Source organism: Mustela lutreola, chromosome 11 (genome assembly GCF_030435805.1).
Source record: "Mustela lutreola isolate mMusLut2 chromosome 11, mMusLut2.pri, whole genome shotgun sequence".
NCBI lineage: Eukaryota > Metazoa > Chordata > Mammalia > Carnivora > Mustelidae > Mustela > Mustela lutreola.
The window spans coordinates 19,667,755-19,690,000 of NC_081300.1; the positions used below are offsets into that span (position 1 = coordinate 19,667,755).

The 22,246-nt window shown below is 42.2% G+C and overlaps 1 protein-coding gene across 16 annotated transcripts in view; it reads left to right on the plus strand.

Annotated features, from left to right (window-relative positions):
* TCF4 (transcription factor 4) overlaps positions 1-22,246 on the plus strand; it is a 352,222-nt gene that overhangs the window by 327,111 nt on the left and 2,865 nt on the right. For 12 of the 16 annotated variants that reach the window (XM_059139402.1, XM_059139409.1, XM_059139403.1 and 9 more), the window contains 5 exons: positions 14,531-14,666; positions 16,214-16,376; positions 19,403-19,632; positions 20,019-20,159; positions 20,360-22,246. The exon at positions 20,360-22,246 is cut by the window's right edge and continues 2,865 nt beyond it. In XM_059139402.1, the coding sequence (XP_058995385.1) occupies positions 14,531-14,666; positions 16,214-16,376; positions 19,403-19,632; positions 20,019-20,155 (666 nt within the window). In that variant the 3' untranslated portion in view covers positions 20,156-20,159; positions 20,360-22,246. The remainder of the gene's footprint in view (positions 1-14,530; positions 14,667-16,213; positions 16,377-19,402; positions 19,633-20,018; positions 20,160-20,359) is intronic. The other 4 variants (XM_059139416.1, XM_059139406.1, XM_059139407.1 and 1 more) reach the window with 1 other exon arrangement.

Sequence of the window (22,246 nt, forward strand, 5' to 3'; positions counted from 1 at the left end):
ACTTAACTTAGTTTTGTTTCATTGTTCTTAAGAAAGGACGATGGAATTCTAGATTCTAAAAGCACCCCAAAAATCATTTAGCCCATGGCCCTTACTTTACTGCTGAAGCCCAAGGCCCAGAAAGGGGGAAGTAACCCAAACATGGACGTCCAGTAGTTAATGGCCAAGCTTGGGTAGAAACCAGACAAGCCAGCAGGGAGAGCAGCACTCTTTGTCGCAAACACCACACCACTGCAGTGAACTTCCTCTCTAAGCCAGCACCATAGCAGTTTCAAAACTGTGGCTGAGGCTACAAGGAAACCCAAGAAAAAATTATTTTGATTATTTTATTGAAGTGTAAGTCACATACCATGTTATCTTAGTTTAGGTGTATAACATAGTGATTCAACAAGTCTGCATTACTCAGTACTCAACATGACAGAAACCCTTGGCTACTTTAGTTGTTCCTTGGCTACATGCAACAGGAGACAGACATGGGCGGGCATGTGGTATCTCGGGCAGCGTTTACTGGTACATATAGTCATCATAGTGGCAGAAGTCAGAAAATGTTTCCACGAAGGTCTGACCCGTAGAGGCTTCGCCATCTCTGTCTTGCTCCTCTAACTTTCTCACATTTTGACTCCGTAAAGTCGCATGTATATTTGAGCAGATGCCGCATTTCTAAGCAACTATTACCGTAGACTCTCAGGGATCTTATGTATCCTCTCTATCCAAATCCCCCTAAAATCTCCTGCCAAGCAGTCATCCAAGGATAAGTAGCTCTAAATGACCACAAAGCCTGTTTCTATCAAATGCTGGGAAATTCTTCTTTATGTCCAGCCCAAATTTACTTCTCTCTGCAGTCCTCATTTTTCTGCCTACTGAGGTTACCCAACAAATACATTAGAAACTTAGAGTTTTTTGAAAATGGTCTGGTCAGTTTTTTTTTTTTTTCTCTAGACTAGATATTTTTATCTTCAAATATTTACCACCACCCACCCACCCCACTCCCCCAGTTAAAGTTTTGATTTTATGACTTTCCAGTGCATTCTCCCTATTTTAAAAGGAATGCTTTCTTTTTCAAAGACTTTTTAGCATGTAGAGTCTCAAACCAAGCACAGTGCTTAAGGAATCATCAGGGTGGGCTAGGGTGGGTCTATTACCAAACCCATTCGATATGCTGTATATTCATTTAAAGATCCTCACAAGATCCTATTAGTCATTTTTGATGCCTTCATCATCCTGCTGGCGGATACTGAATTTCTAATCAGCTGAAATCCATAAGCCACACGCATCTCAACTACCCTTGTGTGCGTTGTGTTGTATTGTTACAAAACTTCATGTTATGCCTTTGTGGGTTTTTGTGGGTTTTTTTTGGTTTTGTTGTTTTGTTGTTTTTCTATACCTGTGAATTTCATCCTGCAGCTTCAGTCTGTTTCCAGTTGAAAGCTCTTCTTTAGGTCCTCATTCGGTCACATACTCTGCCAACACTGTCGTTGGTTGTTTCGATGGGTGCCATTATTGCCCTTAGCAAAGCCATGAATAAAAATGTTAACTAGAGGAGGACACAGAGCAGAAGGCCTGAGGTTCAAGGCTACAGACTCTCTCTCAATGCTTACATCGTCCTCATCCTTTGGGTTTAATATTTCAGCCAGTTACGTTCAACTACTTTTACTCTCCCACTGTCCGCCTTCTCTCATTTTTCCCTTAGCATGATCACAAGACAGCGGACATGTGGCATTTCCATGAATGAGGAAGTAAGGTTTGTCCACAAAGACTTGTTCTTGGTGGAACCAAACTGAGTTTGAGAGGTCATTGCTTCTCTTTCAAAGCACTTCGAAACTATCTTTTAAATAGCCTGTTTCAGAATTTCACTCAGGATCTTAGTCATCTCCGCATCTTTCCATAGCTACTATATAGAAACTAATGTAGGTTTCTCTCTTTGATTAAGCAATTTGCTTATCTATAGTGTTTCACCATCTATCCTAATCTCCACAATTATATTTCTGAGAGCAGACTAGCAGACTTAACTGACTCAACTTTTTAAAAAATCTATATCAATAGTGTACTTTATTTTAAGAAAACTTAAGGGAAAAAGAGGGAAAAAAAAACTTGAAGAAATTCTTTTTATTTTTTTCAAACTTTTCCTAGCCTGTGGAGATAGTCTTGACATCCTACATAGGTCAGCTTAAGGTGGACAATTGGAGGATTTCGTGTATGTGTATATTTTGCCAAATGATCACCACAGTAAAATTAGTGGACACCTCTATCCTCTCACATAATTACCTTTTTTGTGTGCCTGATGATAACTTCTTTTAAGATCTACTCTTAACAACTTCCAAACATTTACTAGAGTAGTTAATTACTGTTCCCTTGTTGTACATTCAGTCCCACAGTCTATTCACTTTATAGCTGCAAGTGTGACCTTTGACCAACATCTTCCCATTTTCCCCAGCTACCGCTCTTCTACTCGCTTATTTCCGTGGGTTCTTTTTTTTAAAGAATCTACGTATCACATATGAGAACATACAGTATTTGTCTTTTTCTGTCTGACTTGAAGACATTCTCTTAACCGTGGATTAGGTACAGCAGCTTCAGAGACCTGGAACTCCCCATTTGACATTTCTGCATTCACGTAAATGAAAGGTCAAGAGGTTTTAAATACAACCATAGCAATGGGACCACTTGTGCTCCATTGATAGTCCCTGAGATGAGGGGTTAGGATCTGTTGTGTGGGCAGATCCCACAGCAGTGGGTCCAAACTAGGTAGATCCCTTCTTCACCCCACCCCATCAATACCTATTTCACCCAAAACAGGTCCTGGGACCTGGAAACAAGATAGTCTCTGTTGGACTGTCAAACCCAAAAGATTCCCTTTCTCCACTTCTAGGACAAAATAAGCCTAGTTCCCCAAATTGTTTTTCCCCTAAAGTATGTGTTTAACACCCTGGTGTCATGAACTTTATTTTATTTTATTTTATTTTTAAGGTGGGGAGTATATCCTTTTTAAGATTTTTGTTTATTTATTTGACAGAGAGATCACAAGTAAGCAGAGAGGCAGGCAGAGAGCAGGGTGGGGTGGGGAGCAGGCTCCCTGCTGAGCAGAGAGCCCAATGGAGGGCTCCATCCCAGGACCCTGGGATCATAACCTGAGCCGAAGGCAAAAGCTTTAACCCACTGAGCCACCCAGGCACCCCATGAACTTTAAATGAATAAAAACAAAAACTGGTTGTTTTCCCCACTTTCAAAATATAAAAGCGTATTTAAAAGATACTCTTTGGCCTCATTGTATTTTTATGATGCCTTCTTCTTAAATAATAGAGGAAAAAGCAGGTAGATGCTTTGAATAGCATAGTCACTGTCATATTTTTAAATCGAACTCTTCTTGGGGACAAAGACACAATGCTGAACTGTCCATGGTTTAGAAAAGGCACAACCCTTGCATTTTAAAAAGGTGGTATTATCCTTGTTTCGTCAAGAAAGCAGATTTTTGGGGAGGAAAGATAATATTGTATATATTAGCAACTATACAGATGCTCATTCCCTCGTTCTGTGTCTTCTGTGCTTCAGATCCTTTGGGGGTTATGAAATGTGTACGAGAGTCTCTGATCCTTTAGACCTTTGACTCGGGGAGGGGGGCGATAACACAAGTATGTGTCTGACTCTAATACAAGGTGGAATCAATGAAGTGACCTAAGAAACAGTTCAGAGAAGGACGAACGTGGTCCAGCCTTAGGAGACCTAAGGTTTCCTAAGAAAACCTTCCTGCAAAAGGTGTCATGGAGCTCATGTTAGCGTCTGTGTAGGATCTCAGCAGTTAGGAACGAGCTAGAAAGGGCATTGCAGAGCTATCAAATAAAGTGATTAAAAACAGATGCAGAAAATAAAGGATCTCATATGCCCAAATCTGATGATGATACGGGCTGGGCAGCACCGGCCGGACAGCCTTGGGTGGAAAGCCCCTCCCCCTCCTCAGAGTACAGCAGCTCCAACAATTGGCTCAAATATTTCACATGAGAGTCCACAGGAAGAGCGAGTTTTCATGTATATTTTTTACATCCAAATTAAATTAACTCATGGAATTTTCCACCCTTAGGAATTAAAGTAGCAGCTCATGAAGTAATTCAGTTATGTCATTCATACCAAAACAGAAAATTCTGGAGCGACTTGGCACTGTTTAAAAGCTGAGGCTAGGCCTTGGCCATTTTATATTTTTCAGAATCTGTGGTCGTTGTGTTATTTTAACTTTTATTGTGGTTGTAAATTTTTCAAATCAAAAGTATCTTAATTGCTTAGAAAATAGAAGTGTAAAATGGGCTCAAAATAAGAAGAGGTTTTAGGCAAGGCAGCTTTAAGAGGGAAAACCTAAAAAAAAAAAATCAAAAAAATTTTTAAAAGCTTGAACGTCGCATTTCTGAAACACGAGGATTCTACCTAATTGGTTGACATTCACAGTTGTACATAATTATAGCTTCCTCTGCATCCATAAATCATCTTACAACTACGAAGTTGAGTTGAACCAGAAGATCTCTCCAGTATTAGGTAAATGACATCTTCTGGGTAGCACTGTCCTGATACAATAACCACGTTCATTTCCAGGCAGCTCATTGGACACACTGTTGAAAACCAGGATATCGAGTTTCCACATTTTAATTTCACGTTTGCCTTCTCCTGGGCTCCTGCACACGGACGGGTCTCGTTTGGAGCCGAAAGTGTGTGAAAGTTATGGGGGAATGGTAGTCTCTGGGTAATGTTTCTGTGAGCTGCCCAGATTCTTCCCCCTGTAGTCTAGATGGGAAACAGCTGGTTTTTGTTTAAAAAGCTGTTTTGCGAAATGTCTGAATCTTGAGGTGTAGAACTGAGGTCACCAGTAAAAGCAGGTGCTCGAGAACAAGTGAGAATGACTCTGGGGGCCAGCCGGCCTGTAACCTTCTGCAGGGTACTTCCTAGCACAGGAGAAGTGTTGACGTTGTCCGCTCTGTTTAGCACACAAACAGAGAGAAGGAAGCAATGGCATTACCGGTGCTATTAGGAATTGAGTATGTTTGAACGTAGCCAGCCCTTGAGTGAATAATTAGCTCAGTCTGAAAGAAACCAAAATGGTGATTTCCCTCGCAAAGCTTCAAATACAAAGGTCCAAGATTCTGGCTTCCTTTAGATGTTGTAAGTGCGTGAATTTCCTCTTTAAATACACCCACAGTGAAAGAACTAGCATTTCCAGTAAGTGGTACCATAACTGAGGATGTCCTGCAACTCCATGGACACAGTCTAAGGGCGAAAAGAAACCTGAAATGGCAAGACCAGTACCAGGGCAGTTTTGAAAAAGGCAAAGAAAGAAACATGTGGAATCACTAAAGGCCAGTGCATGTCAGATATCCACCAGTCTGAAGATGAAAGGAAACAACCCCCTCCCCTGGGAGCTGGAGGTTATTAGCAGCTGTTTATCCAGTCGGGAATAGAGATTAACATTGTAACTTTTTTTTTTTAAGAACTAGAGGAGAATTTGTTTGGGAAGTTGGCTCTTCATATCAAGTCACAGTGCATTGCCAAAAAAAACTTCCTTTCTCAGAACTCATGTACGAGAGTTGAGCAATGTTATGATTCTCTGAGAATCTCTGGATTACCCAAAGTCTATCTCCATTAAATGGAACAGAAAAGGATAGAGAAATGGATGGATGTCTGCCATCCACACATTCCCTTGAACTCTCGGTGTGAAAAAGGCTGCTTACGGTTTCTCCAGCCTGCCTCTGCAGTGGGGGGCACCCTTCCTACCCCCCACATTCCCCACTGCCCCCCAGCTCAATCTTTACCACTCTGAGACGTACCCAAATGGATTTTGTACATGCCTCCTCCTTATAAAATGCCTTTTCGTGACACACTGGGGAAGCTATTCAGTACCGTGTGGAGCTTCATTCTCAAGAAAACAACATAGTTGGATATTGGTATTCCCCCCCCCCCCGATTTAATGCTACTCTTAATGTCATTTTCTTTTATTAAATCCTTTCTTTTGCTTTTGATCTTATTTATAGCAGAGCCACTGGTCGTATGGAAACTATTATTGTATAGCTGGGAGATGAAAGACTTCACTGCAGTTAAATACAAGTGAATCATTTGGGGCAATAATACACACACACAGCGAGGTACCATTTGTGTCCGAAATGCCCTGTGTTGTTCACTTTGTAGTAGAGCCGGTGAGGTTTATAATGGGCTTTACAAAAATCTGCCTTTTGTCCAAAATATGTACTCTGACAACATGAAAACATGTTCATATGCAGCCCTAAGCTGCGTCTTCATATAGCTGTAATATCAAAATAATGCCACTTCTTGATGTAAAAAAAGAAACTTCAATTTAAAGTTGAGATGTTACCTCATCGATGTTGTGTCCGTTTTTAAAAAAAAAAAAAAAATTTAAGTAATTTGTATCAAAAATCTACCCGTCCTTCTGAAATGCCACCTCCTTGAAGAAGTCCCTGGTTTCTCAATTTGGAACATTTTCGCCCATCCTTTGATACCCCACCCAACCTGGTCCTACCTCGTGACATTCACTTTCTTTTGTCTTAAATGGCTCCACCATTAAGATGTAGGAACCTGTAAATGATAGATGTGTCTATCGTTTATCATTTCTCCTACAAATACCTAAATCGTGCCTTGCACACAGCACACATCTTTGAGGCATTTGTTGACAATGTTCATTTTTTGATAGAAATGTGCAAAACGTATAGTTGACCATGTCAAAAGGTTTTCGATTTCAGAAACAGTCTCACAGGTTTGTGCCACGCGTTTCGTCATTGACTATTTACAAAGCACCCAATTGCACGTTGTAATATATAATATTACAGTGCTACACAGTGACCTGTACACCCAGTCCCTGCCCTTGGGACACTTCCATCTCAAGACAGGAATGGACTTTATGCATGGCAGAAAAACAGAAGCATTGAAGTGTATGTCCTGCCCTATCAAGCACTGTCCTTGCATGAATATTCACGGGGGGGGGGGGGTGTCCCACAATGAACAGTCAGGGGAGAGCCCTGTCTGGGTCCAGCCATGATGAGAGCGCTGGAGACCCAAACAGCTGACAAGGAGTGCGAAGACGGGGATCTGTGGGACTAACAAAAGAGAAGTGGTTGGTGAGTTGTGCAGAGGAAACCAGCTCTGGGAAGCAGAACAGGGAGGGCTTGGCTCAAGAGCCTTGCCGATTCGGGAGCAAATGCAGCACATGGGGAACCATGAGTGGGTAACCGAAGCTGGAGATGCAGGAACTTGGAAACAGGAGGGAACTGGAAGGGTCCTCTGGTGTCCAGGTGAAGGACACAGGTGTACAAGGTATCGATCTTAGACTTGATCCACAGAACGATGGAAAGCTGACATGCAAGGGTTATGGGCAAAGAGTATATCATTCAGAAGGGGAATATTTAGGAGGTGATGGGAAGGGAATGTTTCATTAGGCTTGTTACTCTTCCACTTCCTTTCAAATATTTTACAATAAGCCTGTGTTACTTGGATGATAAGAAAGGCATTAAAAATAAAGGCCAGTTAGGTACAGCTAAATCCCTAGGAGTTGACCTCCTTGGCTGCCTACAGAGCAACCTGTATGGAATCCAGTCCCGTGGTTGTACACAAGCTCACAGGTGTGTCTGTACAGTGGGATCAGAACTCCCAAGCACATGTCAGGTGTATAATCGTCTTTTCCTTCAGGCCAAACAAAAGAAGCTACCTACCAGTCAGCGCACAATTTCACCATCATCTCTGTGCTGGAGAGACTTGGGTTCATTAGGCATGGAGTAAGTTTAGTTCCCTACAAACTACTTAGTAACCTGCTACCCGGGGCCGGAAGGGGTGATAGGGACTCCACGAACCACCTGCTGAGGTTCTCACTCGGAGGACCACATCTAGTTATGGTTTCCACTGTAGGAAAGTCATGTAGAGATGTGAGGGCAGAGGGTGGAGATACAGAGGAGAGAAATGAAACAGGTCTGATGGATGGAACGTACAAGTGAAGAGAAAAAAAAAAAGATGAACTGAAATCAGATAACACTCATTTGCATCTCTTGAATTAAATCACAGAATCATTCATTTTAACCATTTGGGTGGACATTCTTGGGAGTTTCGGCCTACCTGATCACGTGACAGGTCAGGCCTGCCAAGTCAGGGTCATTTACATCATGTTTAAGCCCTTTAGAAAATTATTTTATCATCTGGGGCATAAAAATTAAAGAAACCTCCCTAGAATTGCCCAATGAGGAAATACCTTAAATTTCAGGCAAAGCGTAAACGAAGCTGTGAGATTTCTGGGGGAAGAAACAGGTGTCCTCTGGAGTGAGGGAGTCTTTCCCTCGTAAACATCTCCCAAGAATCAAAATCCAAACCAAAGACTGGCATCGGTTCTGACTTTAGTGAAAAATCCTTTAAATGTTTAATGACAGGAGTTTTTAAAAAGTCGTCTGATAAGTTTTTCAACTGAGAAATATGGAAGTGATATTTGTGGTTGAAGGGCGTCCCAGATGTTAGGGCTCTCTCGCACAAAGGAGTTGGTTATTAGAGGCGGGTCTCGGTTTCCACCGCATCTCAGTGCCCCCGGGACTGTTTCCCCGCAGAATGCGTCCGCTGCTGCCGTTCCGTGAACTTCCGTGAGCCATCTGTGAGCCATTAAAGTCTGCATAGCCGCTTCCTACCTCTTTAAAAGATGCACTTTTGGACTAAACGGTGTTTTGCACATTTGGGAAAATAAGTTTGCTTTCCTCTAACATGAGAGAGAGCTGGAGAGATCATTGAGACTGAAATCTAGCATTCTCCAGCTGTCATGTGTGATTGATATTTCGTGGGGAGGTGACCGTTCGGACATCCACACTGCCTTCTGTGTCTAAGGACAATTAAAGCCCATCGACTTTTCTTCCGTGTTTGTAGAGGAAGAGAAAGAGAAGAGAGAAAAGTAAAAAGAGTAAAAAGTTACCGGGGCTTTTTTTTTTCTTTGTCCCATTTCCTTATTTTGTTTCTTCTTAAAAACACCTATGTCAAAAGGAAACATTTGACCCAGATACCATTAATAACAGAGTTTTCTTTTGCTATACCAAAAAGTTCCTGGTAGCCTGTCGAGTTTCGTATCAATGTTGCTTGGTCCAGAAATTGATGACAAGTTTCCCGAAGTTCGCAGCCTACGCTCTCTTAGAAGGATTATGGTAGAAAGGAAGGAAGGGCGGCCTGAAAGCCGGCTTTGAAGCAGTTATCTCTGGAGATAACATTAACAAGGATTGAATAACTGCCAAATGAAATTTAATACATTTTCCCATCCATGAAATAGGCCTCTTAAATACAACAGAATAATTACTTTCACAATACTCCCTGGAAACAAAGGGAGCAGAAACACCGAATGTCTTTTTTGTTTGTGGTGTTTGTTGTGAGCCCAAGGATCAGGATAAGGATATTTACCAGGACGCTACGCGGATCCCCACATGACAGCAGCCTTGCCAACAGCCACCTCATTGGAGGCTGCATGTCTTTTAAATCTGTTTATGTTGGAGGAGTTGTGGCAAATATTAAATTTTATAATTTAGTTAGACATCTTGGCCTTGGCCATCGGTGATGAGCTGTGGTGGTTTTTCCCCTGTGATAGAGAAAAAGAAAATGGTTTTCATATCCATATCTGTACACACACACATCTATGTACATGTATGCACACTTTGGGAAACAAAAGCTCCAGGAAGTAAAACCCCCTTTGTCCCTTAACTCTGCTCCCATAAACACACACAGACACACACACACAGACACACACACACACACACACACCCCAAATCAAATTGTTTGATGCTGTTATAAGTTTTCTGAGCTCAGATCCTGTTTTATTCTTCTTACTAGATGTTTGACTATCTCCAACCTTAGCTTTCTTCTCTATAAAATGGCGAGTTTGGCCTAACGGGGTTCCAAGTTTCACAAGCCCTTTTAGTCTCTACTCTGTGAGTGGAAAGTGCTTCTAAATAATATATCAATTCTTCCCTTGGAAAGTAAGGCTATTTAAAATTACATGGTGCTTTTCTGATTCAAAAGAAGTAATGTACTTCTAAAGATATTTAGTTATTCCCAGTGACATTAACACGGGAGAATTTAGATAACTGTGTCAGGGTTTGACTACACCTTGACCTGAGATGCAGGATGGCTTAGATATTTACACCCAAGAGCCATGATGTGGGGCGCAGGCTATCTGGGCAGAAGGGGCAGCCATGCTTGGACCACATGAGCTCCCCTCTTCTTTTGTAGCTCATTGAACCAGTTCATGGGGACACTTGGCCCTAAAGTGGCCCCTTCAAGGGATGGCCCATGGGTTCTTCAAAATGAGGAGCTCACCATCAGATGATCTGGGGGTTCTGAACTCAGAAATACTAAGACAGGGAGTTCGCAGCAGTTAATAAGGAACCTGAAAGAGTGTACTGAGAGATGCATGAAGGGAGCGTCCAGGCTGTAGCCAGGAGGCGACAGAAGCCAGAGAGACAGAGGTACCAGTAGAGGTACGAGAGAGGCTGGAATGGCCCATGAAAGAGAAGGAGTGGCCTTAAGTCCAAAAGAGCTCTCTGGGTCCAAAACCCAAATTACAGAAATCATGATGAATGTCCTTTCCTTTGAGAGACTTACTGTTAAAACCGCCACACTAAATTAATCAATGCCCAAAACTGCCTCAGAGGATCACTGTAAGCTCCACGAGGTCATCCAATTTATTCACCTCCCGGAGCGACAAGCACGAAACTGTATTAGTAAGTATCTCTTGGCTTAACAAATGTACTCTTGGGTCAATCAATGAACACTGATGGAATAATTTTGAGATTTGAGTTTTGTCTTTTACATTCAGCATAAGCATATCTAAAACCATATTGTATGTAACTAAGAAGACTATTCTTAAAGATTGCAAAAAAAAATTACAAACAGCATTGATAAAATTAACTGCTTTTTTTAGGCTGGCTTTTAACTTTATTGTTTACCTAGATGAAAACATTATCCAAATAGGGCTTTAATGAAGTATAGATTTTCTAAAAATAGGTGCTATCCCTAGAATTGATTTGTAGGTTGAAGGAATCTGCTTTCTTCATATTATATTATTACATATTTATTATTTGGAAGATGGACGAGCCCTGAACCTTGTATATCACATGGCTCCTCCTTCTATTTCAGAGGGATTCTGGTGATGGAGTGGGCTAGCCATCCAGTCTGTCTTCCTTTTTCTTTGTCTCTTATGTGACCAAAAATGCTGTTTCTGAAAGAGAAGTAAACAGGGTTAGGACAAGCTGCGTGTGGCCAAGGAAACAAACAAAGCAACGTTAATTCTTTGGAATACGAGTCCACAGTCCCAGTCAATGGAACTGATCCTGAGGAATCAGGCTCAGTACCACATGGATCTGGACCCATCATCATTCGTTCATTTGCCCTGGAAAGTACATAGTTTATATGGGAGGCCTTAAAACATCAAGAGCAGGGGCACCTGGGTACACCTGCAGGGGGCACCTGCTCAGTCAGTTAAGTGCCTGACTCTTGGCTCAGGTCATGATCTCAAGGTCAAGAGATAGAACAGGCATGTATGCACTTTCTCAAAAAAAAAAAAAAAAAAAAAAGTAACTTTATTCCTAATTTCCTTTATGGAAAATTATTAGGTATATTTGAGATGAGCTAAGATGATCTATAGAAAATAAAGTTAGGTGTAATATGTATGGCTAAAATCCAAACAAATATAGTTGGAACAAACATATTTTATAATTGTCAAACATACTTACAATATCATTTAAGATTTTACTCTCATTGTGCAAGAGGATTTAGAATCAAATGCATGTGAGCAAAATAGGGACAGAGAGTGCAAAGATGATCATGAATGAAGGTAGTTTGTGTTCTGAAGGTGTTTGAAACTCCATAGACTCTTATTTTTATGTCGTATGCAGGTATTTTCAGATAGTTTCACGTAACAGTATCTATAATTACTGTGTACCTATTATATAATAGTTGCTTTGCATATTTCCTCCCTTTGCAATAAACATGGGACTCATTCTCTATCACTCGGTGTTATTTTCCCATTTGAGATTTGAATACCTTGTCCATGGTTACACAGCTAACAAAGAAGCCAATTACAGTTAAAAATCTAGATATTGTTGGCTCTTATTATTTTATTCTTTCTACTCAGTCTTTCATAGTAGTTGAGGCAGAGAAAGCATAAAGATAATTGGTTGTGGGCTCTTTTTCCTCTTGTAAAAACTAATCTGAATGTGATCTAGAAGGAAAGAAAGAAATGCAGGATCAATCTATGAATGTATTTCAAGTGAAAAGCAAAATAGTAACCTTAAATTACATCATGGATGCTTACAAGGAAAGCTTGGGTGTTTTAAGAGAATGATTTTTAACATAAAAGGGATTTCCATCTTTGCTAGACTCAAACCTGTGGTTACCTTCAGTGATTCCAATTCACAGTCATCTTCTATGGAAATTTAAGAGATGAAACCCATTGGGAATACCAGTAAATACGCGTCAGCACTATGGGACTTATTTGCGTTACCATTGATTGACAAGCTCAAAGAGCTACCGTTTGCTCAAGCCCTGCAAATTCATCCTTACAAGTTGACACCTTAGATTGAAAGGATGATCATCGATCGAATGAGTCTTCTAAATGCACAAATACAAAAGTGGCAAATCAAAACCTGAATGGAAAATAGCAATCACTCTTTTGTTTGGAACGAATATAAAAACAGACCAAGAGCGAGTGAGAAATGGTTGGGGGCATCCGGTGGGCCTGACCAGCGTGATCCGGCGTCAGTTACCAGGAAGTGATCCGGCGTCAGTTACCAGGGGAGACCGCAGTGGCCTGGTGGGGGCGTTGCCTAGACAAAGGGGGCTTGCACTTGTTCCATGGAACACCAGAAGTTGAGACTAGAATCAGTGGGTGGAGTGTACAAGGAGGCCAACTTGTGATTAAAATGGAATGGGCTGCTTTAGGAGGTAATCATGGTCCCCTTACATCTGTAGCTCCCACATAGAAGCGAAATAGCCACCATTCAGAATGTTCTGGGAAGGGACGCAGGCACACAGGTGGCAGACAGCCCTAGACTCTTAGCCACAGCATTCATTTATACTCCCCGATGCTCACGAATCTTTAAATCCTGTATATTCTTGGTATATTTTGAACCTGAGCAATTAGTATGATTTACGCGATCCCTCCCCTTCCCCCCCCCCCCCCGAGTTATTTCCTTCTGTGCTGTTTTGGATTATATAATGGTGATACTTTATACTAGGTTGCCTTTAGATAGAATGTACTTCCTTTGGTTCTGTGAATTTTATTGTTGTCGGTTCAGATTCTTATTGTTGTTGTGTTCTTTGGAAACACTCTTCTAAAGCATTTGGCAGCAAAAAGAAGGAAGATTCTGCTTTGTAGGGTTTTTGTTTTGGGATTGGAAAAAAAATGAACTTTTTGATTCGTAGCAGTAGAAATTCATGGATAAATTTTGTTAGTGTCAGGCCCACTGTCCCGCACCCGTGTTCACCCAACAATAGACTCGGAGAATAACTCCTCGGAAATGCAAACGAAAATGTCAGCTAGTCCTGTTCCTCTTGGTTTGCAAATGCTTAATGGTGTTGCTTTAAGGCGTTAAGCTATAAAGTCCGCAGTGGCTGTCTCACTGTCACTAGTGCCACATCTCTGGACCCCAGAGTGGGTAGTAGTAGTTAATAAAAAGCTCAGCAGTAATTCTTCCAGACCAAGTCATCATGCTGTATTCCGTAATTTTATTCATGGAAACCTAAAGAGTGTTTAGAGTATGGTGTCTTTCTAGGATCAGAATAGTGGGAGGAAAAAAAAAATGGAAAAATGTCCAAACATCTTTGCATGGCAATGATGGCATTACTGGTGTGTTTAATAAAACCTTTATTGGTACATTTTCCGGTGTGGTGGCATTGGCAGAAACGGTCCCCCTTTGGATTTGGAACTCAGCAGCTGATGAAATGCAGTAAACATTAATTTGGAATGGGCTGCCCGTTTTGGAAAGCCAGGTGACATTTTATTATATTTGTACCGAGCAGGGGCTGTGTCCCATACTGCTGTAGCTTCCGCTGTCAGAGGCTTAGCTGGCATTATGGAAAAAAAAAATGGCAGGCCTGAGAATCTTATCCCCTGAAATGAAAGTCGAATGCCAAATTGAAATTCCTGTAGGATTTCCGATAGCAATGGGGGAATTGAGAAGCCCACAATTAAGCATATGGGCATTAAGATAATTGTCAGATCTGTTGGCGGACATGATAGAAGACAGATGGGTACGAATCAGTGCGCTCCACTGCAGCACCCTGGGAGACAATTTGACGTTTTACCTGCCTGAGCTCCTCTGCCATATTTGTCACTGGATGTACCGCGCGGCATCTCACGGAGTGTGAAGTGTTTTGCTGGCGACTGTAGGTGCAAGTGTGGTCCTTCAGCGCCCTCTAGTGAAAGGCATTTGGGAGTCTCGTTCTTCCCAGGCCCGTCTTCCTCCCGCAGGTCCTCGCTGCCCTCCCTCTGGTTCCCGCTAAACTCTTGCCGTTCCTCTCACCCTTACAGGTTGGGGCCCATCGTGAAGACGGTGTGGCCCTCAGAGGCAGCCATTCTCTTGTGCCAAACCAGGTTCCAGTTCCGCAGCTTCCTGTCCAGTCTGCAACGTCCCCTGATTTGAACCCACCCCAGGACCCTTACAGAGGTAGGTCCGCCCCCGAAGGCACCCTGCCCTCGCTTAGACAATAGCAACTCCAGTGTTGATCCCAGGCGTCCTTGGCATTCGTCTCTCAGGAAGCGCTGGCAAAAAACCAAGAGTCAAATTTGGTACAAAAATGGTAAGCGAATGGGAAAGTAGTTAGAACGGAGCCGGCTAATTGTGTTTCTTCAGGAACTGTTTTGCTCAAACATCCTCTGAGATCCTGGTCCTCTCTCAGCAGGGAATGAGACAACAGCCTGATGAGAGGAAATTTTATTTTAGCTATTTCCACATTTTCCTCATTCAGGTCCTCTAATGTGGTTAGTTGTAGCCTGAACATGATATTTCCAAATGAATAGGAAGGAAGGACATTGTTTTTGTCGTTTAAGATCGAAGGAAATGTAGGTACGTCTCAAAACTGGAACTTGGTGGAATGATTTTCACTCTTTTCCGCTCGCCCCGCCACGACTGCCTCAAACCACGGATGCCAGGCAGCTTTTCATGACCCCGGGGAGTGACGTCGTAGGGGCCAGACCTGGGTCCCCTGCTCCCTGGGCTACCGCCTGGCCCGGGGACTTGCAGACCCTTAAATAACATTCTCCTATGACCCTCCCTCCGTGTTTGGAATAAAGATGATAACACTGCCATGGCGATAGGCAGAAGCTTTTTTTCACCTGCTAAACATTGTACAAATATTAATTATGTATGTGGAGAAAGAGATGATCACCGCTTCTTAAACTTAGCCTACGTAGGCATGACCTGAGGATCTTGTTAAAATGCATCTCTGAAGAGTTCTGGCGATAAGGTTCCTTCTGGACCACAGACCAAATTTTGAGTGCCTACGAATAGAGGAGAATACCCAATAGACATGCTTCTACCTTAGAAATAAGTGGATACACGACGGTCACGTATTAAAATCTACTGTGATCCTGAAAGTTGAAATGCATTGTGATCTTAAAAGTTGAGCAGTGGTTAAAGCTAGAAATTTCTTCAGCGAGCAGCTAACTGCTTTCCATATGTACCATTTTTAAATGCTGATTACTCCTCGAGGATAAGCGAAGCCTAATTTCAGAATATCATTAGGGTATCTATTGAAGCCTTGACTGTACATATTTAGCTTACTCCCTGGGAATTATATTTTAAGGACATTTTTCTATTAAATCATTGCATATGGAAGAAACTCAATATAATAGCTGATATTTACTTGGGTTCTTAATCAGAACATTGAGGTGTGTGATTTTCATGATTATGATTTTCATTGCAATTAAGTTGATGTTTTGTAGACAGTGAAATTACCATCTACTCCAAAAGATTGCAAAATAGAATTTAACCTCGGAGCCAATGCAAAGAGAACTTGCTTCCACAGGTGCATTTTTGAAACTTCACCAGATAGCATGAAAAAAAAAAAAAAAGAAACCACGGCAGGAGGATCACCGTTCAGCAGCTGAAGGGTATAGGCACAACTCCACAATCCGCAGAGCGTGTGCTGGTGCCTCGGGTCTTCCGTGGAAGCGTCACCTGGTCTCTCTCTCTCTCTCTCCCTTTTCCGGCAGGCATGCCGCCAGGCTTGCAGGGCCAGAGCGTCTCCTCCGGCAGCTCGGAGATCAAATCCGACGACGAGGGCGATGAGAACCTTCAGGACACGAAGTCTTCCGAGGACAAGAAGTTAGATGACGACAAGAAGGATATCAAATCGATTACTAGGTCAAGATCTAGGTAACAGTATATGATACTGTCGCTTCATTTAATTCCTTTATTGGACTTTGATGAAGTGAACAGAACAGGAAGAAACTACTCAGTTTTTTCCTGGCAGGTAAATCTACAGCTGAAAAGAAATTTCAAGACTTGCTCTAGAGGTGCTAAAGTATCATTTAAGATACCGGCCCTCTAGGGAAGCCTAAAATGTCTTTGCACTTACGAATTTGGACCTCGTGCTCACTGCACGCAGTGCAGACAATTTGTAACTGATTCAAGTGCAAACGGTTGATTTAAAAAAAAAAAAAAAGAACTATGCTTATTCTGCGAATTTGGTCAGAAATGATCTTTCCAAAATATTTCTAAAAAGAGATCTTAGCCATGTTGAAAATGCAGCTGAGGTATATGCAGCTATGACTTTTCTCTTCTCTCGAACGTGAGAAAGCACTGATTTCCCAGCTCTATCTTAAGCGTGTTGGTATTTAATAATAATAATGATGATGATGATGATGATGATGATGATGATGATACCGAAGTTGCTCACTTTTTTCTCCCAGATACTCCTTTCTACAGAAAATACAACTGCAGGAAAATAGCTTCTGGTTGGTTTTCTTAAATAATCTGATATCTTTCAATTAGAATCTGTTTCCTGGAATGTGAATCCTAATCTGATGATCAGGTGGTTTGGGGACACGGTGACACCCAGGTTCTTTGCCTCAGTTCCCTTGGGTTGTTTTTATTTGTAAGTTAAATCAATCGTGCTGTGACTGCACATCCCCTTCTAAAAGCTGTTGTTCTCAGGCTTAGCTCTAATGCCCTTTAGGAATTGAGAACATGCCCCTTGGGATGGATTTTCTTATCCAAAAGTCCTAAAAGCTCCCTACCCCTCCCCTCCCACCATCTCCGCAGAGTTTCCTGTCTCATGGCGACAGGGGTGGGGGCTTTCACAGCTCTCCCATCACCTCTGTCAGTCCATTCAGTTCTTAGTAATTTGACTAGTGGCCTTGACTTATGCATATAGATTCTATATGACTCATGCATGTAGATTTCAGTACAACATTTTAACTTGCTGTTAAGAACCCGCTTCTTTTAAAAGGTTACGCTGGTGGCATTGGCTTATGTCTCTAAGCCTGTGATGTAAGGCAACACTAGGCAGTTTTCTTTGCATAACCAATCTATTTCATACTTACGAGTGAATAACCAACTCTAATTAGTTATTAGCCTGAATACCTTTGGAAAACAAGTTCCCACTTTCCAAGGCAATGTTGTGAAAGCTGTGGCAACGTGTTCAATGTTTAAAAATGTTGCCCAGATTTTAGCTTCAGGACGGGCCCAGCAGAGATTCGGCTCTGTTCTCATTTCATGTCTTACGTCCTATTTGTGTTGCGGGATGTGGATGCGAATTCACGGTAGCCGTGGCTGCCTCCCTGTCAGCAGAAGCCACAGGTGAGGAGGAGGAGGAGGGTTTGGCAGAAGAAGTGAGAAGGACCAGATGGCATAGGAAGAACCTTTTCCCACTGGTTCAGGGCAGTTGTGTGTCCACCAGCACTCCTCTGTGGTGGATGGTCCCATCTGGAAGGGAGTTTAACCTACAGGGAGACAAGCCAAGTCTTAAAGCATCTTCCTTTGGTGTCTTCCTTTTCCCCACCCTTACAAGTGTTCTTGGCTTACGTACATCATGTGTATTGGCAACATGTGCTTGCAACCCAAGGATACCACTCCCATTTTTCACTGACTGGAGCTTCTCAGCTATAATTGGTCTTTAGTGCAATTTGGAAGCTACCCAGAGATTCTCCAAAGTAGAAGATTCAGATCCATACATGTAAAGCCAACATTCATTAAGTGTGCATTGAATTGACTAGATAACTTACCCCATGTCTTCCCGATCTGAAATGTCATGATTAACATCTCTATTCTGGGCACATTTCGGATTCATGGAATTTTCGAGGAGAGCTTAACCTCCGTGGTCCTTTAGATCGTGCTTGAACTTCTAGACTAACATCCTTACAAATGGTCCCCTCCACATCGTTTGATATAATGAGGAAGCTGTTACTTTCCAGTGACGTTTCCTTCATTTTGTGTATCTCTTATGACATCTCTTATACCCAAAAAGCTTCTTGCTCATGTTAACTCAGTCTCTACCACTCAGAGGTCTCTGTTTTGTTCTGCTTTCTGAGACAATACATCTCTCATGCCTCTCTCTTTTTATTAATACGATCACCCATGAAATATTTGAAGCCCTGATATCATGAAACCTTCATACGACATGCTTTCCAGATGGCCCATCATCCTGTTTGCCCTCCATTCAAAAGTTCCTAATCTGTGAACATGACACCCAGAAACAGACAGAAGTAATCTTGCCTTTCCAGATTCTACTGGCTCCAGCCATGCCTTTGCTATGAATCATGTAATATTTTGGTTCTCATGAACAGAGATTAGCTTTTGGACTTCGTTTTTGACTCACAATGAGATCATGGTCATTTATAACTAGTAGGTGCTTGGTATTTTGTTTTGTTTGCTCTGTGTAGTGGACGTTAAGTCAGGTTTTCCCAGCTTGTTTTGAGGATGATAAACATCCGTGATATGAAAAGGCAAGGAGATTATGACGTTTTTAACCTTTTTTTTCTTTTAACTGCATGGAGAAAATGACTCAGATACGTTAAGTGGATTGGCCACGCCTTCAAAGCTCGTTAATGGTGAAACATGGACAAAAGGCTAAGTTGGCGGTGACCCGCTTTGCACAGTGTAGCCTCATTGATCCGAGCTGTGTTTGCCCTTTGGCCCTGCATCAGCGGGAGTGCACTTGGGGCCCTAACTTTAACCTTTCCTGTTCTGTTTGGGTTGAATGTCTGGGAGAAACCGAATGTCTTGCATGTGGATTGTCAGCACCGTTTTAGTCCCAAGTTCAAGTGGATGTAAAATCCTGCTACCCATGGCAGCCGGAAATGGACACATTCCCTGGAAACTCTGGAAGAAAACAACACTAATGTAGACACCTTCTTTTTCCCCACACCATTAGAAAATGTCGCATCCCTTCTGTCCCACAGCAATAATGACGACGAGGACCTGACCCCCGAGCAGAAGGCGGAGCGCGAGAAGGAGCGGAGGATGGCGAACAACGCCCGCGAGCGCCTGCGTGTCCGCGACATCAACGAGGCTTTCAAGGAGCTCGGCCGCATGGTGCAGCTCCACCTCAAGAGCGACAAGCCCCAGACCAAGCTCCTGATCCTGCACCAAGCCGTGGCCGTCATCCTCAGCTTGGAGCAGCAAGTCCGAGGTCAGTACCAGCCCGCCGCCTCCCGGTGGAAGCGGCCGAGTGGGTGGAGACGGGCTGGCTGACCTTGAGCATCCTTGAGAGCAGCTGGGTCAAGGGCAGATCACGTCTGAATCTGGGAGGCGGCTCCCCTTGCTTCCGTGGTGAAGTCACAGGATTCTCTTTCAAGTAAGGCGACGTTAGGATGCTGCCACGGGCCTTCTCAGTCGTCGGACTAGTGCTAGGGACTGACCCCTCGGATCACCGCGTGCCCTTCCTAGCTCTTCCTTTCGCTCGGTCCTGTCGAGAGAGACTCGGAGAGAGGGTCAGCAGGTGCGCAGAAGAGTGCCGTCCTGCCCTCTACCAGACGCCACGGCGCTAACCAAATGCTCTGCTTCCATCTTCCACAGAAAGGAATCTGAACCCGAAAGCCGCATGTCTGAAAAGAAGGGAGGAGGAGAAGGTGTCCTCGGAGCCTCCCCCGCTCTCCTTGGCGGGCCCGCACCCTGGAATGGGGGATGCGTCGAACCACATGGGACAGATGTAAAAGGGCAAGTGTGTTCTCAGCCATTTCGGGCACCCTTTCCCCGGTCAGTCCCTCTTCGCCAAGGCGTCACTCAGGAAAGTCCGCTTTCCCCCAGATGAACAGATTCTCTTTTCTTTCCCTTGGGAGGGAAAATGTTTTAATAATAAAACGTCTACTTCTGTGTTAAGCGTATGAATTAATTCTCCTCTCTTTTTCCCTTCTCAGGTCCAAGCTGCCACATTGCTTCATTAATACAAGAGACCACTTCCTTAACAGCTGTATTATCTTAAACCCACATAAACACTTCTCCTTAACCCCTTTTTTTGTAATATAAGACAAGTCTGAGTAGTTATGAATCGCAGACGCAAGAGGTTTCAGCATTCCCAATTATCAAAAAACCGAAAAACACACAAAAAAAAAAAAAGAAAGAAAAAAGTGCAACTTGAGGGGCGACCCTCTAACATATCATTCAGAATGTGCAAAGCGGCGTGTGCAAGCCGAGGCGCAGCCCAGAGACTGAATGGCAATCTTTCCACACTGTGGAGCAATGCATTTGTGCCTAAACTTCTTTTGGAAAAAAAAAAAATATAATTAATTTGTAAGTCTGAAAAAAAATATTTAATTTAAAAAATTGTAAACTTGCAATAATGAAAAAGTGTACTTCTGAAGAAAACTACATGAACGTTTTTGTTGGTATTCAAGTCAGCTAGTGTTTATAATTACTGGATATTGAATAAGGGAAGCTCGGCTGCCCTAGTAACAAAACCAGCAAACGTCCTGATGACAACGAAGTGATGACATTAGCCATTCCTTAGGGTAGGAGGAACAGATGGATCTTATAGACCTATGACAAATATATATATAAATATATATATAAATATATATTAAAAATTTAGTGACTATGGTAAGCTTTTGTTCATTTGTTTCAGACTTTTTTCTCCTGTAAAAAAATAGTACTGATTAACTTTTTTAAAAGAAAGATTTTACTGTAAATACGGATTTTTTTTTCTTTTTTTCTTTTTTCTTTTTTTTTGTTGTTTTTTGTTTTTTCTTTTTTCTTTTTTCTTTTTTCTTTCTTTTGGGGGCGGGGGGTCTTATTTCTGTCCCTTTCCCTGGTTTGTTACCGTAACCTGTAGTGCCAACTCTGCTTCCGGAGGGGTAGTGCAGGATCAAATGCTGACCCTGATGTTGCTTTTCATTCATAAATAAGTAGAAAGTTGTTTCTCCAGTCTTTTGGGAACACAGGACTTAAAAGTCACATCATGTGTAGATATTACAAGCAGCATTACCGAGAAATGGCAAAAAGAGTTTGTCTGAACGTAATGTTGCGTTTGTGACCCTATTCTGGGATTTTCAGAGGTACAAGGTTAGAATGCTACAATGTTACCACTGTGCCTTCCAATGTTTATATCATCGGAAACATAACATAATCAAAGTGGCTGTGATTTAACAAAATGATTCAAGTGTTACCTACATGTGTAGCCGAAGTAGTGTGCAGTGAGGCGTTTCTGAATACATGGTCAGATTTTTGGAAAAAAACAAAAACAAAAAAAACAAAGTTCAAAAACCATCAAATGAGAAAATTGCAAGTAGTGTGACAGAGCTGATTGATTTTGTTGCTTTCTTGATTTTTTGTTTTCAAAATGGGTTTACTAAGATGTAGATGACTTAACTGCCTCCTCCTTCGTCTGAAAAATGCCAATATTCAATCATCATGCAGCATTATAACAAGCCTTATAAGTCCTAAAGCATTAAGTTGCACTTTCTTGAGGAGGGGTAGTGCAGTATTTCTCTGGCCAGTATGAATGAAGTTTATACTTAACATATTTGATAGAAACATAGATCAAGCTATGGCACAGCAACTCATCAGATAGCTAGCTTTGACGTCTGGGCACAATTGAACCAACTTCCATCGTGAATCTTTATAATGATTGACTTTGGTGTATAGTGCAGTAAACAAATAGTGCTCCTAGTTAAGAATCTGTCAGCATCCTTTTGTCTCTAACTCGTTTCTATTTTTACAGCCACACAATCTTGGCATGTATTAAGAAAAAAAAATCCCTGTTCAAGTAGTTTTTCCACCTATCAGCACTGAGTAAATGCCATAAATCC